We start from the raw sequence: 18,163 nt of genomic DNA on the forward strand, positions 1-18,163 counted from the left end.
GCGCGGAGGCCCCGGCCCGGGGCTCCGCGGCCGCCGCCCGCCCTGCGCTGCTCTGCCTCGCCGCCGCCGCCTACCTTCAGCTCCGCCGCCTCCGCCATCTTGAGACATCGTCGCCGCTCGGTCGGAGCAGCGGGGCCGAGGGAGCGCGGCGAAATTCCTGCGCCGAGCGGAGCCGCACAGCCGCGGCGCGGACAATGGCGCGGCCGCCGAGGAGCCCCGCCCTCCGCGCCTCCGCGGGCGGGGCGGGGCCAGCGGCGCCGTACAGGACAGCGCGCCGGCCCAGGGAGCGGGGCGAAATTCCCGCGCCCGCGCCCCGGCGCAGCGGCACTCGCGGCGCTGCCGGAGGGGACCGTCCGCGCGCCTGGCGCCGAGGGCGGTCCGCGCGCGCCAGTGGCTGGGGAGCATGGGTAGGAGGGCGCTGCGGCGCCACGCGGGTCTCGCGTGCGGGTTTCCCACCGGCGGCCCCGAGTCCCATGCAGCAGGGTGCTTCTGATGCTCTGAGGCGAAGGATGGCGCGCTGCGCCAAATGCTCGACGCCAGAGCGCTTGATCGACTCGCGCGCGCGGAGCCCCTTCGCGCGTTCAGACGTGCACCGCCGCACACGCCTTCGGCCGGGGCTTGCTGCAGCAAAATGAAAGCCAACCAAAATGACAAGTACGTTGCACGGGGAGAGATGCTTAGTGCAGCCTTGACTCTGTTCTTGGAAATACATTAATATTCCTAGCTGATTTCTCTCTTTAGGCGGCAAGCCTGTGCAAGCCTCTTGAGACGGAAAAAGTCCTGCGACTCCAGCGTTGTCCAGCCAGACACGCCAGCTGGGGCGTGCAGCACGCAAGGATTTTCCCGTCTGCACAGGAAGCCTGAAAGATTTTAAACCCATCTGTCCTGGCTTCACAAGGTGGCACATTATTATCAAGGTGGCACATTATTATCAAAACGATGAATAACAGTTAAACACCCACGGAGCACCTGTAATGATTTCTGAGCCCCACCTGCAAATTGCAATGCATGTTCCAGCTTGTTTTTAAGCCAGGTGTGGCAATGGCAGGCATACCTGCGAGGGGAAGGAGTTTTGCAGTGGTGACCCCACACCTGGGGAAGTCCTGAGCCCAGCAAATTCTGATGGGGACCCGGAAGATGCAAGTTCTAGTCCCCAGCTGGCCATGAAGCTCACCGGGTCAGTGTGGGCCAGCCGCTCACTCTCAGCCCAACCTACCTACCTGCAGGGCTGTTGTTGTGGGAATGAAAATTGGGTGGAGGAGATGCTGGTAAGCCAATTGGGTTCTTCTTTAGAAGAAGAATGGGATGTAATGCAATAGAAGGAGTGCTAGCCTCCATATGATCACAGCCAATCTAATAATAATAATAGGATAACTTTGGGTTGGATCAAAAAAAAAAAAAATTGGAGCTGTCCAGGGTCAGCTTTTGGAGAAGATACCTCCCCTAACCCTTTCTATTTTTAATGATAACAACAGTATTTTCAAAAATACATATAACCAGGGCTTTTTTTGTCATAGAGCACACCGGACTGGCGTTCCGGCACCATTTTTGATGGATTTTTCCAAGTGATTGTGAATCGCCCTGTTGGGCTAGCAGATCTGCAGCAGAAATCATTAATATAGTGCCTGTGGGCTGATTGTGAGGGCGCTGCTCTGCTCGGCTTGGGATCGGTCATGTGGTCGCGCGCTGACTCAGTGGCGACCATTGTGTGAAAGTGTGACCCCAAGACGTGAGTTCCGGCACCTTTTTATTTATTTTTTTACAAAAGAAGCGCTGCATATAAAGTACTATAGAGACTTATTCCCCTGAACACTGAGGGCAAGGCTGCCAGAGGAAGAGCACTATGCAATGCGCTCCCCAGAGAGGTCCGCCCGGTGCCATCATTATATGCTTTTCGGCGCCAGGTTAAGACCTTTTTATTTAATCAATATTTTAATATGTTTTAATATTGTATTTTATTGTTGTATTTTATTAACTTGCAGCCAGAGTGGGTTGTCAATTTACTTATTTTGTAAGCCGTCCAGAGACGCAAGTAATTGGAAGGCATACACATTTTATAAATAAATAAATAAATAAATAAATAATAAACATGGATCTCTGGGGGACACGTCTCAGCGGGGACTCACACTAGGGTGCCGAGCCTCAGAAAATGTCCCTTGATGCAGCCTCCAATGAGCTGTTTCAGCCACACACACCCCCCAAAGAGCACCTTTACCTGGGCAGAAGTGTCCCAGGGAAGAAGCGAATAGACAGTGCCTGGCCATGGACAGAACTGGTTGAAAATAAGGATGCATATCCAGTTTTGCAGTCCGAGAGTTTGTAGGAAGCGCGTGGGGTCAGGTGAGAAGGACCTGGTGCAGAGCAGCTGGAACCTAAATGCAGGGACCCCCGTCTCCTGCATGAGGGATTTTCCTTGCAGAAAACCTGCAGTCCCCCAGCATACCCCGCCCCCCCCCAGCAGGGCTGGGAATTGTAGCCCTCTTTTTCTGTCTAAAGGTACACAGGATTAAACCCTTAATTATGCTAAAATAGGAATTCCGCTTACCACATTAAAGTTTTAAAAGGAGGACCTGATGTTCATTTGTTATCTCTGTGTCTTTGCTCTCACTAGCCAGAAAAATGGATTTGCTTATTCATGACCCACTGGGCACTCTCCACACGACCTGCTTTATATTGCTACATCTGAGAGAACTAGAGACGTATTTTTATCTTCCTCAGGGTGCAAAATTCAAGGAAGGGTCCTGGAATATTGACACAGAATCCACACCTTCCTCCCAACCCATGTGCACACCAATAACCCCCATTTTTAGTTCATTCCAAGCATCAGAATCTCGCAATGTTCTCATGTCTGGAAATAATTTTCACAGAACTCAGTGCAGCTTCCTCATAAATGAGGGTCAGATGAGATTAGGGAATGAGGAAGCAATGAATTCAGACTTTTCTGTTCAGTGAAACTTACTTCCTGGCCCATGTGTTTAAGCGTACCATCCTAAGCAATTAATCACAATTTAATTACTTGCAAATAAATGCACATACTACCAAAGACACCTTTTTGAAAGTGTTGCAGGAATACGCTTTACAAGATGAAGATCAAACATTTCTCTTGATTAAAAGTTTCTCATCCGTTGTAGCAACACACCAGGAAAAAACAGATGCGAACATAAGCATGAGTGAAGTTTTTAACTTGTGGCTCATGGCAATGTCTCTGTTTACTAAAGAGGGTTGAGAAATGTCTCCACGCTCCTGCGCTTTATCCTATACTAGTTGTGCAGGGAGCTGTTTTCATCTTTGACTCCAGGAATTTAACACTAGTCCATCTGAGCACAAAACTCTCACTTGGGCAGCGCCACCGGATTCGAAAGACGCAGCAGTCATGTTCAAATGCCTGGCGCGTCTTCCTTGGTCCCCGTCACAGCTTTGCCTGTGCCATGGGCCTGGGGTGGTGCAGGGTCCTGAAAAGTTCCAGAGCTCAAGCCCACAGGACAGAAAGATGTGCACGGGGGGGGGGGGGGCATTGGATTGCAGAAACAAACTCGAGCAGAAAGATTCAAGGCTGGGGCAACGGGGTGACACTCCTATGGACCAAAAGCCAGTTCATCCAGGAGGATCACCTCCCTCAGGGCCCCTGACCAGGGCCTCGGGACAGAGTGGTCGTGGTGCAGATGCATCCCAGAAAACTGGGGCTCAAAGTGACAGATTTGGGCCTCCAGCCCTTGAAGGCCATCTCCTGACACCGCCTCTGTGTCCCCTGACATGCCCATTCTGCCCTAACTCATCCCTCTCTGCCCCTGTCCCATGCACCCGTCCAGAGGACTAGTGCCTTGAAATGGCTGCGATAACTTCCACTGTAACCCTAGGCACACTTACTGGGGGAGCGCCTGGCTGAACATGGCAGGCTTCGCTCCGATTCAGTGCCCTGCAGGTCACTGCCCAGTATTATTATTATTATTATTATTATTATTATTATTATTATAACATTTCTATGCCGCCCCTTGCCGAAATCTCGGGGCGGCTTACAACATGATAAAATACATTGAAATACAATAGTACATAATAAATTACCATTAAATATAAAAATACAAAAAAATACATTGATTTACAAATACAAAATTAAAATTATCAGTATAAAATAAAAATATAGGAGGAGAAAGAGAAGGAAGAAGAACGACCGCTAAGGGCTTATTACTGACCCACTTGGCACGATGCTGTACCCCTCGCAGCAGCCCCTTGGGTTGGTCAATCTGCATGGCCTCACAAACCGGGTACAGGGCTGAGGCTGAGAGAAAGCAGGCTGGAGCCCCGCCAGCGGGTTCGGGGCCGAGTTAAGCATTTGATCCAGAACTTCCTGGTGTGGGCCTCTCTCTGGCGTGCGGATGGGGTCAGTTGCCCCACCTTCTCTCACCTCTTGCAGGTGGCCCTCCCAGCGGCCCTTCGCTTGCAGCACGGGGGCAGAACAGCGTGTGGGAGCTCTCCAGGGCGTCCGGCCGAGGCACCAGGCCAGCGGTGCGCCCTCAGCAGGGTGACTCCCCCTCCCGCTGCGGGACGGCCAGCTCCGTGCCAGGGAGGGCTTTCCACACCAGGTGTGCACAAGCAAAAGGGGTGCATAGGAGTTTATCAGGCAAAGGGCTGGGTCCCACTAGCTGAGGCTGAACACTCACTGGCGATGCCCTTCCAAGCATGATGAGCTTCGGTTGCTTGGCACACTCCCGTTCCACATGTCCCGTCAGGTCCCTGGCGCAGTGCGCCTGCGGGGATTCTGGCAATGGCGCAGGCACGGAGCTGCCCTTTGTGGAAGCACTGTGAGAAATTGCGAGTGGCGGTCCGATGCCCGTGGGGACCGGGCAGGCCGCGGTCGTTAGAGCTCCTGCAGCATCCAAGGATGCCAACCCAGGCCGTCTGCGCACCAGGCGCATCGTTTGCATGCGGCTTATTTCAGAGAAACTAGTTTCACAGGGGAAAGTCTCCTCCCGTCAAGTTGAAGCTGTCCCTTACCACATCCTCTTCCAAGAAGTTACCTCCTCCTGCTCCAGCTCTGACGTTAGCCTCGCTCCAGCTGTCTGCACAGAAGCCCAGCAACCCTGCATGCTTGCCACACCTCCCACTTTCTGTACAGAAGGGCAAAAAAGGCCTCTGTTAAAAGCCTTCTCAGAGGTGTGGCTTTTTTCCCTTAGTCTGCAGAAAAAGAACGCATTAGGCTATCTTGAACTCAGAAAGATCTGTAAAATCATTCCTACTGTCGGCTAGAAAACTTCGTTTGGCCGCTGGAACCCGGAAATGAAAGCAACAGAGCCAGCCTGGGAAGAAACATTCATAAGATCAGCATCTGGGATTCTTCCGGAGTTCAATGCTCGGCCACATCTCCACTGAATCGGACCAAAAATCGAACACTTTCTTTTATGACTGATTTTTCCAATTATTGCATTAATTTCAGATGTGGGGGGCAGGGATCCTTCCATAAGTGGAAAGGAATTGGAGGCCTACAGGTGAAGAGATTTCAAATAGTCATATAGCTGGAAGGAACCCTGGAGGTCATCTAGTCCAGTCCCTGCTTGATACAGAAAATCTAACTGGGAGCAAATGTCTATTCAGGCCTTGGCAGGAAGACCTCCTGGGAGGAAAAGCTCACTACCCCTCTAGTGAATTCATCCATCATTGATGTGCTCTTACTTTCAAGAAGTTTCTCTTAATGTTCCACTGAAATCCAGCCACTGAAGGCCGTTAGATACAGTCCTGTCTCCTGGAGTTTGGCCCCCTTCAGGGATTTCAGGAGTGTCGGCATGTGCCCCTCACAGCTTCCCTTCCCTCAGGCTAAGCATACTTCCTTCCTCCTGAACTTCATTTTCCATAGCTCCAACAATTGGCTGCGCCACAAGTTCAATTGAATCTGGTTGGCGCTAAGAGTCGAGTTTGCGGGCAGAGGGGCGTCCAGCATTCTGTGCTGGGAACCCCGGCAAAAAGCGCTGTGCAGGGTGCCCAGGGAAGGGTAACATACCTAATCTGAGAACGCCCAGAGACCGACTTTCCATCCCATCCACGCCATGACTTGACCCTCTTTCCGAAAGAGACAGAACGGTTCTGTGCCAGAAATGTCTGTGTTTCTCTGTCTGTGGCGGAAACTCTGTAGGAACTTTCCGAATTCCCAGAATGAGCCACGAAGGCCCAAATGCTTCAGTATAATAGATGGCATCTTGCCCTTTTGTTTTTGGTTTTTGTTTTACTAAAGTAAAATGGCCTTGAGTTCATAGAAGCATAGAAGCAGAGCGAGTCAGAAGGGACCTCCTGGGCCATCTAGTCTGACCCCCGGCTCCAGCCAGCTCCGCTCACAACATGCCCACCATGTGGATGTCCAGCCTCTCCTTGAACACCTGCACCGATGTGGCCTCAACGACCTCCCGGGGAAGCCCATTCCACACCCTTGGGGTCCTACCTGTCAGGAAGTGCTTCCTGGCATCCAAATGGAACCTGGGTTCCCTGAGCTTTGCTCCGTTGGAGCATGTTCTGCCTTCCTCTGCAGGGGAGAACAGGTCTCTCCCCACCTCCGTGTGACACCCCCTCACATACCTGCATGTCTCCAACAGATCCCCTCTGAGTCTCCTCTTCTCCAGGCTGAAGAGGCCCAGTTCCCTCAGTCTCGCCTCATACGGCATCCCCTGCAAACCGGCCACCAACCTTGTGGCCCTTCGCTGCACTGACTCCAACCTGGCTATATCCTTTCTGTAATGAGGGGCCCAAAACTGAGCACAATACTCCAGTTGCGGGGGCACCAGAGTCGTGTAGAGTGGTAGTAATACCTCTCTCGATCTAGAAGCCACGCTTCTGGCTATGCAATCAAGGGTGGCATTCACCCTCTTGGCCTCCGCATCACACGGCTGGCTCACGTTCAGCCTGCAGTCAACCAGCACTCCGAGGTCCCTTTCGCAAGTGCTGCTCTCCAGCCACTTGTCCCCTAACCTGTACTTATGACACCCATTCCTATGCCCCAAGTGCAAGACCTTGCACTTATCCACCTTGAACACCATCCTGTTGTCTCCTGCCCACTTCCAGTCTGTCCAGATGCTGCTGGATCGGAAGCACCTGCTCCGCAGTGGTGGCCCCTGCCCCCGTTTTGCGGATCTGATCAACAGACTGGTCTTCCAAGAAGCCTTCAGCTCCTCCGTCTGAATACGCACAGGCCGGATGTTTTTCTTGCATGCGTGTCCCGGGCCAGCTGTGCCATTTCGCGTCCAGGTGTCCCGTTTGGTAGCCTTCCTCTCTCTCCTGGTTCTTGCCTCTCTCCAGAATCGCAGGAGCTGTTGCCGACCCTCCCGTCCCTTCAGTTTATTCAGTGATTACCTGACTCTGCTTTGCACCATACATGCCCTCCCGCCTTGAACGAAGATGATGGCATTCTCACCCTGCCCTTTTCCTCTTGCAAGGGGCCCGGGGGTCTCATGGACCTTGCACTGATCAGTTTAGATTCCACCAGGAGACGGTGCGATACAGTGGTTCTGGGAGATCCGGGTTCGAGTCCCCCATCAGCCAGGAAGCGCCCTGCGTGACTTTGAGCCAATATCTCCCTCTCAGCCTCGCCTTCCTTGCAGGGCTGTTGTGAGGACAGAACGGAGCTCTGTCCGGCACATCGGATTCCGCACAAGAAGGAAGGCAGGTCATGTACCGCAGTGCAGTAACACGAACGAACCTTGCAGAACGAGGCCATCGGGTCCGACCTCGTCCACCCGTTGCGGCAGGGGCCCCGTCCAGGTTCTGCACAGCGCTTGGCGCAGTCTTGCCTTTGCACGCACAATTTGGAGCATGCAAAAGACAGGCCAGAAATGCTCGGCCATGTTCCCTGGAAGGCCTCCTGTGAGAAATGCCTTTCACCCCAAGGCCGAATTCGGAGTTCTTCAGTCGCACTCCAGATGTGGGCAAAGCTTCAGACACAGAAAGGTGTGGCCACAGGTGAGATGGGGAGGCCTAAAATACCCGCCTCTTTTATCTCAGTGCTCTTTCCACCTGTGCTGATGATCTGCATTTCAGTCTTTCACAGGGAGGAAAATACCGGGGCAGGTTGGGGAGCCACCCAATGTTCAGGGGTTGGGTTGCGGGGTGACCGGCGCAGGCAGGGAAGAAGTGTCTCAGAGGGTGGCGGAGGAGCCGGTCCAGCCCCAGGCCTGTCACCATCCAGACATGGGCCACAGGTGTGAAGCCAGAGGCGCCGAGACCCGGCAGCCCATCAGAGGCGAGGCAAAGTCCGAGTCCTGGTCAGGGACTGGCTGTCGGGTCAGCGCTAGGTTGAGGAAGAGGCTCAAGATGGGAACCGGAGTGCCTGTCTGGGAAAGGCAAGGAGCAGGGCCCTGGGGCTGGCTCGCGGGGCAGGCGCCAGGGCCGTGGGGCTGTGGCAGGTGAGGCTGGGTGGCCGGGAAGCAAAGCGAGACAGCGAGGAGTGGCCTGACACACCGTGGGAAGGAGCGTGGCATGTGACGTGGCAACGCAGCCCATCAGGGCAGGACGGGGCAGAATGAGGCACGGCGGGAGCCCGAGGCATCAAGTTTCGGGAAAAGTGCAGGGGCTGAATCGCAGCCAGTGGGAAGACCTGCGTTGCCGCGGTGGCGTGGGAAGGGAAGGGACTGGGACTGGGCCACAGCCAGCACGAAGAGCTGAGTTGCCCGGGCAGGGCAGGGCAGGGCTGGAGCCAGAGGCAGGGGTTGACCCCCAGCTAGCAGGGGAGCCTGTGTGGCTGAGAGGAGGCCGTGGGGCAGGGTGCAGGCACCGCCGTGACCAGGAGACCCGGACTCCGGGAGAGGCGAGCCTTTCCCATGCTTCACAAGACGAGCCCGGCCCTGAGGAAAGCCGAAGCACAGCAGGCATGTGGGGCCAGGGAACGCCGCGGGATTTATCCTGCTCTGACGGGCGGTGGAGAGCAGCTGTGTTCGGCCACCTGCCCGGGCCACTTTTGCGGCGTCAGGGCTCGCGACTGGCACGGCCACGGAGCATCCCTCGTGCAGCCCGTAACGGCCCTGGGGAGGCCATCAGCTCCGGGGACGGGCCATTTTCCCCAGTTCCCTAAACGGGGCTGGCAGGGCACACATCCCCCTGTGCCACCTTTTCTCTGCGGAGAGTTTTCGCCTCTTGTGGCGGCAGGCGGGACGGCCACTCCTGCTCTGCTCCGGCGGGAAGAAGAAGCCTCTGGGGTTCTGTCGGGGCCAAAGGGGGGAGTCGAAACCCGGCGTACAGCCAACGCTCGAGGCAGTTCACTCTGCCAGAATCGCACTTCGATGCGGAGGGGGAAGAGCCGCCTGCTCTCATGTCGCTGCGCCCACCGCCCACCTTCACTTCCGCAGCGCTGCAACTGAGTGAGACGCCGGTCCCCCGCAGCACAGAGGGGACTTCCGTGTGAAGGAACCGGCCGGGGAGACGCCCAGAACATCTTGTGCACAGGGTCCGCATCCGTCCCGGCCCAGACGCGCTCCGGAGTGGACCCGAAGGGGAGTCGGAGCTGCCAGTTCTCCGCTGGGCACAGCCTTGGTGCGGCGGCAGCAGGCCCAGCTTCGGTGACTCGGGCAGCTACCTGGTCTCAGGGTGCAACGAACCCGCACCCAGATTGTGCGGGGAGGATGGGACGAGGGAGGTGGCGCAGCCCTGGGCATTGCTCCAGTTCGCCTTCCCGCCCCCACCCCCGCATATCAGAGGGGAAGCAGAGTCGGTCCAGCAGCCCTACTGAAAGTCTGCACAATTTTCCCTCTTCTCTCCCCATCCCTCTTTCCTTGTATGCTGTGTCTGGCTTTGATTGCACGCTTGTGGAACACATCCATGGACGAACAGAGGTCTATTCCTGGCTGCTAGCTGTGACTGCTATGTGAAGCCTCCATGTTCAGAGGCAGTGTACCTGTAACAGGCGCAAGGCAGCAGTGGGCGCCCAGGCAACCTGGCTGGCCACTGTTGGAAGGTCACGGGCTTCCTGGGTTGGGTCCGGCCAGACTCCGCCAGGGCGCCCTGCCTTGACAACAGTGCTTCTGTGGGCAATGTCCTGGGTCACCGGGCGCTGCCTCTCTTGGGCCATGTGCCGAGTGGGAAAGGAAACAAACACCAAATAAGGGCTTTATCCCACCCTTTGCACAGGTCTCAAGGTGGGTGAGGCGTCTTTTAAAAGCTACACACACACACAAAAGGTTGGAAAAACTGCAACAGAATCCCTTTTGGGGTTAAAAGGAGGTGTTCTCAGCAATCCAATCCAGATTCAACCACCTGCGCTTGCAGAGATCAGACTAGATGGCCTTTGGGAGCCCTCCAAGAGTTTAGGCCCACAGCTTGAGAGATTTGCTGCGCAAACTTTCACAGCCATCACGTCACCGTTGCAAGAACATCGCACTCCTGACAGAGCGGGGAACATACAAAGGAAAAAGGCAGCGGGAGCAGCTGGGCAGCTGGGGCACTTTTAAGGCAGAAGGAAGGGCATCCGGGGCTGGAGGAGAACTGTTTCCTGCTGCTGTGGGCCTCATGTTGATTCATGGCTGATGGGGACTCTCAGCCCCGGAAGGGTCTTATCCGGGTCCTGCAGCCCTAGTCGCTCTGCAAGAAGTTCGTTTAACCCTAAGCAAGGAGGGGGTTGGACTCACTCTGTGACACCCCAATATCCTCCTGATTGCCACCCAGGGCAAAATTCCCAGTTCTTGCAAAAGGAGCCAAGCGGGTTTAAGGAAAGGGCATGCAAACGGGTGCGAGCCGCTGAGCGTGTGTGCAGCATCTCAGGACGCTTCCCTTGCTGTTGGTCGTCTGCTTCGGGAGAGTCCAGAAATCCATGCTTCCCCTGAGGAATGCTGGCAATAAAGAGTGTGAGCCGGTTCTGTGATGCCGGAAAGACAAAGGTGTGCACCAGACTCCTTCTAGTGTTAACATTCGAACAGGGCTGAAACCTGGAATGAGAAAATAACTTTCCATATACCTCCTGACACCCATTTTGGGCAGCCAGTGCCTCCCTGGAGGCCCCGATTGTCAGTTTGGAAGTATTGATCCATAAACCCAGGTGATGTGAACTTGGGAGCTAAGACACGGTGCTCAACTTTGGCTTCTTTTCTCCTCCCTTCCGATCCCCTTTCCTCTGTGAGGTATCTTCTAAATTGTAAACCTGAGGGCAGGGACTATGTGAGTATTAAGCTTTGTAAACTGCTCTAGGACCCTTTTTTGGCTGAAGAGTGGGGTCAAAATTCTGTAAAATAAAATCAATATTTTGATCTCATTGCTCAGCAGTGGAAGGAAATGCACTTTGTACATGCTCAGAGGGTGTTCTCTATCCTAGTGCTCTGAGCATGTTCTTTGGGTATTTAGAATGGTTTATGTGGAATTTTACCTTTACTTTATGTGGTTCATTTTGAAATGGTCTTATGCCTCATTCAATAAACGTTTGTTTTGTCCTGCAAAATGCCCCCCCTCAGTTTTTGCATAGCTGTCCACTCACTGGTGCACAGACAGCTTCACATTAAGGACCTCCTATGGCAGGCGGCTTTGCGAGACCCCCGTGTTCGCAGTTTTGGCTGGTCCGAATCTGTCGCCCTCCCGCAAAAAGAGAGAAAGCGGAGCTTCGGAAGCAGGGCGAGGAGGGACGTCCTCGGGGAGTGGCAAGGCCGTGTGGCCGCTTCTGCGGGCTCCGCACCCCTGCTCGCAGCCGTGCGCCTCCCCCCAGTGCCCCTCGCACACCTGCAAGCGGCCACGCTCCTCACCAAGGGGTTTCCGCCAGCCCTGCAACCTCCGGCCACGTGGGAACGCTGGGCAGACGCTCTCTGCTGGTCCGGCCCTCCTGGGGAGCGGGGCGAGGGCGCCACATCGGGCAGCGAAGTGCAGGGGGGCGCACTGTGCCGCTCTGTCGCCCCGCACCCCCCAGGCTCTGAGGAGCCCTCCCACGCCTCGCCTGCAGCGGCCGACAGCGACGTGGGCACCGTCCAGGCGTGCCGCACGGGGAGGGTGTCTGCATATCCCAGGGGTGGGGTCTGCATCCAAAAGGTGCTGGGGCAGAGCACGAAGCTGCAGGACGTCGGCTCTGTTGCGGATGAGAAGGATGCACGGGGCTGAGAGCCACGCTGCGAGGGACGGGGGCTGCGGCGGGCCTTCGGATGGGCGTGGGAGCCATGCGAAGGAAAAGCTCGGCTGTGGGGCCCTGGGAGACTTACTGGTCAGCTGTCATTGGTCTGCAGGATCCGGAGCAGCATGGCGTGGACCTCTTCGTCCATGAAGCCCTGGACCAAAGACATTTTGCAAAAAGCCAGGTTGCGCTTCCGGGCAATATTTTGCGGCAGGGAAAATGTCTGGGCTACCCGAGGAGACAGATTCTGTATTCCTGGACTGTGCCGCCTCCGACTGCTGGGGAGAGGGCGTGCCCCTGCAGACTCCCCTGTCTTAAGAACAGCTACCCCTGCAGTGTGCAGACCGGGTTCCAAGCGCTGCTTTTAATGCACGCAGTGCCACAGGCTTGGGCTCTCGATCGCTGGCGTGTGCCTCCTCCTGTATGGACCTGCCTCCGGGTCAGGGTAATGCACAGCTGCGCTTCTCCAGCTCAGAGACTCGCAACAGCAGAGGGGTCCTTTTGGTAGTGGCCCCTCTACTGGCCCTCGCACAGGTTCAGACTTGCTGTTCACTAGGCTTCAAAAATATTCAGAATCTCTTAAGTTATTTTTCAGTATTGCTACATGCTTCTGACAGTCAGGACCCCGAGGGTGTGGAATGGGCTTCCATGTTCAGGCCCCACTGGTGAGGGTGTTCAAGGATAGGCTGGACATCCACATGGTGGGCATGTCGTGAGCAGAGCCGGCTGGAGCCGGGGGTCAGACTGGATGGATGGCCCGGGAGGCCCCTTCTGACTCGCCCTGTTTCTGTGTTTCTGTTTTATTATCCAAGTCCTACAAGGTTACACTCCACCGTTGCCATGTATATTGGTTTTATATTAACTTTTGGTTGTGTTTCTATCCTTTCTGCCTATTGTAAAACACCCACAGGCATTTCTTGTAGGAGGCATGTAAGAGATAAATTCAAATCAATAAATAGCAAGAATAACCACAAGCAGCAGGAAAGGAGGTGCATTTCCAGCCTTATCCCCTTCCGGCTAGTCTTCTCGGTGCAGGGTTTTTCCCAGCTGGGAAGCATTCAGACAGGCAAGCCTGGCTGGCATTTGGGAGCAGACCATGATCGTGCCGTGGGCACATCGGTACTTCTGGCTTGTTTCCCGATCCCCGTTTACAGCAGGGGTGTTCAGCTGGGCTGCGGACTACACAGCTCGCTTGAGGCCCGCGGCTCCGGCTCTGCGGCCCCCAAGGAGGCCGAGCTTTTGTTTCCGTCCGCCACCGGAGTCCAGCCCCCGAGAGCTTCTCTAAGAGGGAGCGCCGCCCCTGGAGGTTCAGCACCCCTGAAGGGAAGACCCACGGCATGGGGCTCGGCATGGGGAGGGTGGGGGGGATGACGAGAACAACCGACTGCTCACCCAGACACCAAGCCATTGCAATTTGTTTCTGGGGGGAAGGAGGAGCTAATCCTTGGGGAGAAATATTATGGCTCTGGTTCGCACCTGGGCCGCGTTGAGCAGGTGGGTTCTATAGATGGCCACGATCTCCTGATGGTTCTTCTGCACGACCTGAAAAATATTGAGGAAATTAGCGGACAGAGCCCACAAAGGCTCTGCATCACCTACGGGGAGCTGTCCCTCCCACACCGAAAAAGACACACGAGCGGGCAGAATGCCCGTTTTCTGCAGGGCCTCGGCCGGCTCATCTGGGATGGGTTTACCTTCCTGGACAAGGAAAACGTTTCTCTTTTCATAGCAAGGCGGTTGTAAGAAAGAAGTTCTTTGAACTGCAGGTTCCCAGACTCAAATGGCACTTCAGCCCCGATCAGCAATGGAAGGTCAAAACAGAAGGCGGCAGCTAGTTTTAGACCCTTTGCTGAAGATTTCCACACGTGAAGAAAATGGTGTTTGATCCACCCCTCAGTCACTTACCGCATTCGGCTGTAAAGTTTGCAGAAGTAACGATGGCAGCTATTGGGTTAAGTAAGTCACCAGTTAAGAGGACTGGCTTAAGACCACATGGCATCTCACACCCAGGGGTTGAGTATGGTTTCTGAACTGGGCATTGTTGAATCATGGAGTGTGTTGTCTGTTGGACTAACAAGCCATGGTTTGCTAACCATGAACACCCCATCAAGGAAACCTAGGGCTTGCGGTTGGGCTGTGAACTGTAGGTTGCTCTCCATGGCTTGTTTGTGCACCTGGGTTCAGACAAGACAATAACAACTCATGGTTCAACAGCACGCCACATCTAACCTTTGAGTATGGTTGTCTGAACCAAGTTTGTGTGTTTGATGGTCCAGCAACTGGTGGCCCGAGGAGCCAGTCCATCCCTATGAGGAATACCACTTAGAAACATAGAAACAGAGCGAGTCAGAAGGGGTCTCCCGGGCCATCTAGTCTGACCTCCGGCACCAGCCGGCTCCGCTCACGACATGCTCACTTCTCACTTCTCAATCACGAAACAAGAGAAATATCTGCAAACTATTGTCAGTTTGGCACTGAGATGTGTTGCGTTTGGCAAGGAAGGACACTCCTGTATTTACTTGTTCGCTTCTCCAAAACCCCCATTTCCCTCTTTCTCCCGTGCAGCTTTGTTGCATAAGGTTTATGAAAAATTTTAAGCACAATGCTGAAAACGCAGCTGCAAACTTATTTCTCATATGCATACAGTGAACAGGATACTGTGGTGACTCGCACATGGCTTCCACTGGAAACTTGTGTGTGCATTACACAAGGACTCACACCAAGGGCCAAGCAGTGTGAAGCACTCCTCTCTTGCCATGGCACGTGTGCTGGAAGGCGTTTAAACACACAAGGCATTTGTTGCACGTTCAGGATTCCTCACCACAATCATTTGCAGCAGCTTCTCACAGTCGTTCTGACGGTTCCCACTATCTTTTCTTTAGAATAAGGATGATGAGCTGTTATCATGCTATAAAGCAGCTTTCCCTAGCCTTGTGCCTTGCAGACGCGTTTGGACTGCAACACTCAGAATTCCCAGTCAATGGCCCTGCTGGATGGGGATTCTGGGAGTTGTAGTCCAAATGCCTCAGAAGGCCAGCAGGTTGGGAAAGGCTGCTAGAAAGCACTGCAAAATGGTTGTGTATTTTTGCAATTTCCCTTTGCCACACCACCGCCTTGCGGTTGTGTCATGGAAAGCAGAAGGAAAAACGGTGGAAATGTGTAAAGGAACCAGTCTTGATCCTGCAAAGTGTCTGGAAGCAGAAGCCCCCGAAAAGCGGCAGGTCAAAACGATGCAGGGAAGTCCTTCACTCTAAGCTGGGCATGCACGGGATCGCCATGAAATCCCCAGCAGCTGCAACATCCGTGCCAAAGGGGCTCCCCCAAAGGTTCCCGCCATCTCTATGCGCAGACAGAAATGACATACTGCCTGGAGATGCCACTGATTAGGCAGGCTATTATGTCCAGCCTGAGCGGGGGAACTCGTGCATCTGTTCTGAAAAGCGTGCGAATTATGGATTTCCCGTTCTGGTGCCGAGGAGCATGGCCTTCCGCACTTTGGGAAGCTCTAAAGCGCGGTCTCCTAAGCAACCCAGTGTTCCCCCAAATACTCGCCTCGTTCTGCAGCAGAAGGCGGGCCCGTTCACTGCGCAGGTTGAGGACTTCACTGGAAAGCTTCTCTGTTTCCTTCAGCAGCTTCTTCATCTGCAAGGAAATGAAAGAGGGAGTGTGCGGACGTTCCCCCCGGATTTCCTGGCCAAAAGTCCTCCTGCCTATAGAATGGGGCAGTGGCCCAGCTCACAGGGCCACCGCTGCATTATCGCCTTGGATTTTGGCCCATTTTTCATGGGTAAAAATGCTGATAAAGCGCAGTTCCCATTCTCCAAGGTGGCCCCCATGGGTGGCGCCCACGGGTCCAGCAGCAAACAAATCCAGGAGGTCCCAAAGAAGGGAGAGCTGAACGGCCCAGTTTAACGGCTGCGGCATTCACATTAGGCCAGGTCACACCCTCGCCGTCTGGGGCTGTGACACAACGACCCGTTCAGGGTTGCCGCCCCAGCACAGGTTGTCACGATGGGTGAATCTGGTCTGATTTTCCTGGGGTGGTTTGTGTATCTGCAGTGGGTCACCCCAATAAGCCACAGCGTGTCTTAGGGCTTGCTCTTTGTGTAAGCTGCCTTGAGTCCCTTGAAGGGAAACAACGTGGGATAGAAGTATAAATAAACACAAGTATAAAGGGTTCTTCTATTGTCCGGGCCAGAAAATTGTTCCCACGGGGTTAGGGGTAGGAGGCGCGCAAACCCCTTGGCAGCTGTGGCAAAAGCCCCCCGCCACCTTGCCGTGGGGCTCCAGGTGAGCACCCCCGTTATCCTCTGTCAAGCCAGCTCTCCCAGCCCCCATCTGAGCAGCATTCAAAGGGCCCCGGGACACAGTGCAGCCATGCCCACGGCCGATCCAAGTCTTTCCTTCGGGGCAACATTCATAGCTCCTTGTTCGAAACGGGAAGCACAATTAACCCCACGGAGCGCCACCCAGCGCCAGAGTTACACCTGAGCAGCCCCACAAGCTCTCATGCTAAGCGACCGTTTTGTGGAAAGTTCTCCCCAGGAGATCTGACTGGTGCCAAAACCGCCACTTTTATGCAATCCCCCCTCGCCCGCTACCAGGTGCAGGGAAAGTGGAGGCAGGCGTGCAGCTCTTAATCCTCCTTGGCCCACTGCAGTTTCGGGCTGCGAGTTCTGGGCTCTGAGCACGGGTCACGCAAACCGTGGCTCGGCCCGAGGCCTCAACCGAGCCGTGGGGAACCATGGCTTAACGAGGGCACGCCGGCCCTGCAGCACCGTATCAGCCTTCGCTGGGAATGGCTCGCATTTCCACAGGGCGCCCCACATCACGCTGGGCAATCCCGATCCTGCGGTGGGAGCACGCCAGGCCGTGGCGCTGTGGACGGCAACACGCTGGCGAAGGCCAAACGCCAACCCCCTCCGGATTTCTGTTTTCCAATTTGAGATTTTATATACAGTGGTACCTCAGCTCACGAATGCCTCAGTTCACCACCAAATTGGGTCGCGAACAGAAATTCCATAAAAATGTTGCCGCGGGTCACGAACTCTGCATCCGGTCACGAGCGCGCCCCCCTTCCCTGCATGGCCGCGTCCGTGCTGGGGGGGAGATGGCCGCGACTGTGCCCGTGTTCCCTGCCCGAGCGTGCCCGCCTCCCCCCAGTGCGCCCAGGATTGTGCCCGTCTCCCCCCACCCCACGCACAACCGCTGGGAGGGGGGGATTGGCCACGATCTTGGTTGTTCTTTGTCACTTTGCTTCACGTTTTTTGATTAAAAAATAGTTGCAGAACAGATTAACCTTATTTACACTGAACCTCATGAGGAAATTTGACTTGGCTCACGACCAGTTTGGCTCATGACCAGAGTCCCGGGATGGATTGGTTTGTGAGCCGAGGTGCCACTGTGTAACTGGGAGGGTGGCCTGCTCTGAAGGGAACGGCTTCCTTCCAGTGCCATTTCTGCTCTGGTCGAACAGCAAGGCTTGGGGTTTGGAGCCAAGACCTCGCCTCTTCCTTGGACTGGGACTCTTGGGCGAGTTGGCTTCCTTTGAGTCTTGCCAGTTCGCCTTCCGAGAAACGAGCGTTCCCTGACCAGCCACGCCCGCCATGGGGGCCACTTCACGGATGGGCACCCACCCCACGGCAGCCCTTGCCTGAGGGCAGCCCCTCAAGTTCCAGACGGGTGCACTGACCCCAAAGCGGAGCGCCCAGGCTGCCAGATCTGGCCAGGGGCTCTGGACGCTCCCTCCTTGGTCCGGGATGAGGACCGATGCTACTTGACCTACAACTGGGAGCAAGCAGTGAGCAGGCCAAGTCTGCGATGGCACCAAACCTTCTAGGGCAGTTGAAAGCAAAAGGGGGTGTGGGGAGCACCAAAGGGCCCCCCTCAAGCTGGGGGATGGCGCACCAATGCAGCAAATGCCATTCAGGGCATGCCAGAGTCAAGCAATGCACCTTGGGGCAAAAAGGTCCCAAAAACTTCAAGCGCAGAGCGATGGGGCCTGAGGGGCAGTGACTGAGCAAGGATGGGATCTGGGGGGCGCGGGGGGGCGGACCGCTCGGCGGACATGCCGGCCCAGGGCGCAGCTGCGTGAAGAAGGCCGACTCC

General features: G+C 55.3%; 2 protein-coding genes across 4 annotated transcripts in view; both read right to left on the minus strand.

The window, feature by feature from the left end:
- Positions 1-7,711, minus strand: part of PIAS3 (protein inhibitor of activated STAT 3) — a 42,870-nt gene extending 35,159 nt beyond the window's left edge. The window contains exons 1-2 of one of the 3 annotated variants that reach the window (XM_044449128.1): positions 7,707-7,711; positions 75-116 (exon numbers count right to left, since the gene is read on the minus strand). In XM_044449128.1, the coding sequence (XP_044305063.1) occupies positions 75-98 (24 nt within the window). In that variant the 5' untranslated portion in view covers positions 99-116; positions 7,707-7,711. Of the gene's footprint in view, positions 1-74; positions 209-7,706 lie in introns of those variants that run through there. The other 2 variants (XM_044449127.1, XM_044449125.1) reach the window with 2 other exon arrangements.
- A 4,435-nt stretch (positions 7,712-12,146) lies between these two features.
- Positions 12,147-18,163, minus strand: part of ANKRD35 (ankyrin repeat domain 35) — a 31,212-nt gene continuing 25,195 nt past the window's right edge. Inside the window, exons 12-14 of the mRNA XM_044449054.1 lie at positions 15,608-15,697; positions 13,532-13,597; positions 12,147-12,209 (exon numbers count right to left, since the gene is read on the minus strand). Coding sequence (XP_044304989.1) covers positions 12,147-12,209; positions 13,532-13,597; positions 15,608-15,697 — 219 coding nt within the window. The remainder of the gene's footprint in view (positions 12,210-13,531; positions 13,598-15,607; positions 15,698-18,163) is intronic.

The sequence above is a fragment of the Varanus komodoensis genome, unplaced genomic scaffold (assembly GCF_004798865.1).
Source record: "Varanus komodoensis strain SLA01 unplaced genomic scaffold, ASM479886v1 scaffold57, whole genome shotgun sequence".
Classification (NCBI taxonomy): domain Eukaryota; kingdom Metazoa; phylum Chordata; class Lepidosauria; order Squamata; family Varanidae; genus Varanus; species Varanus komodoensis.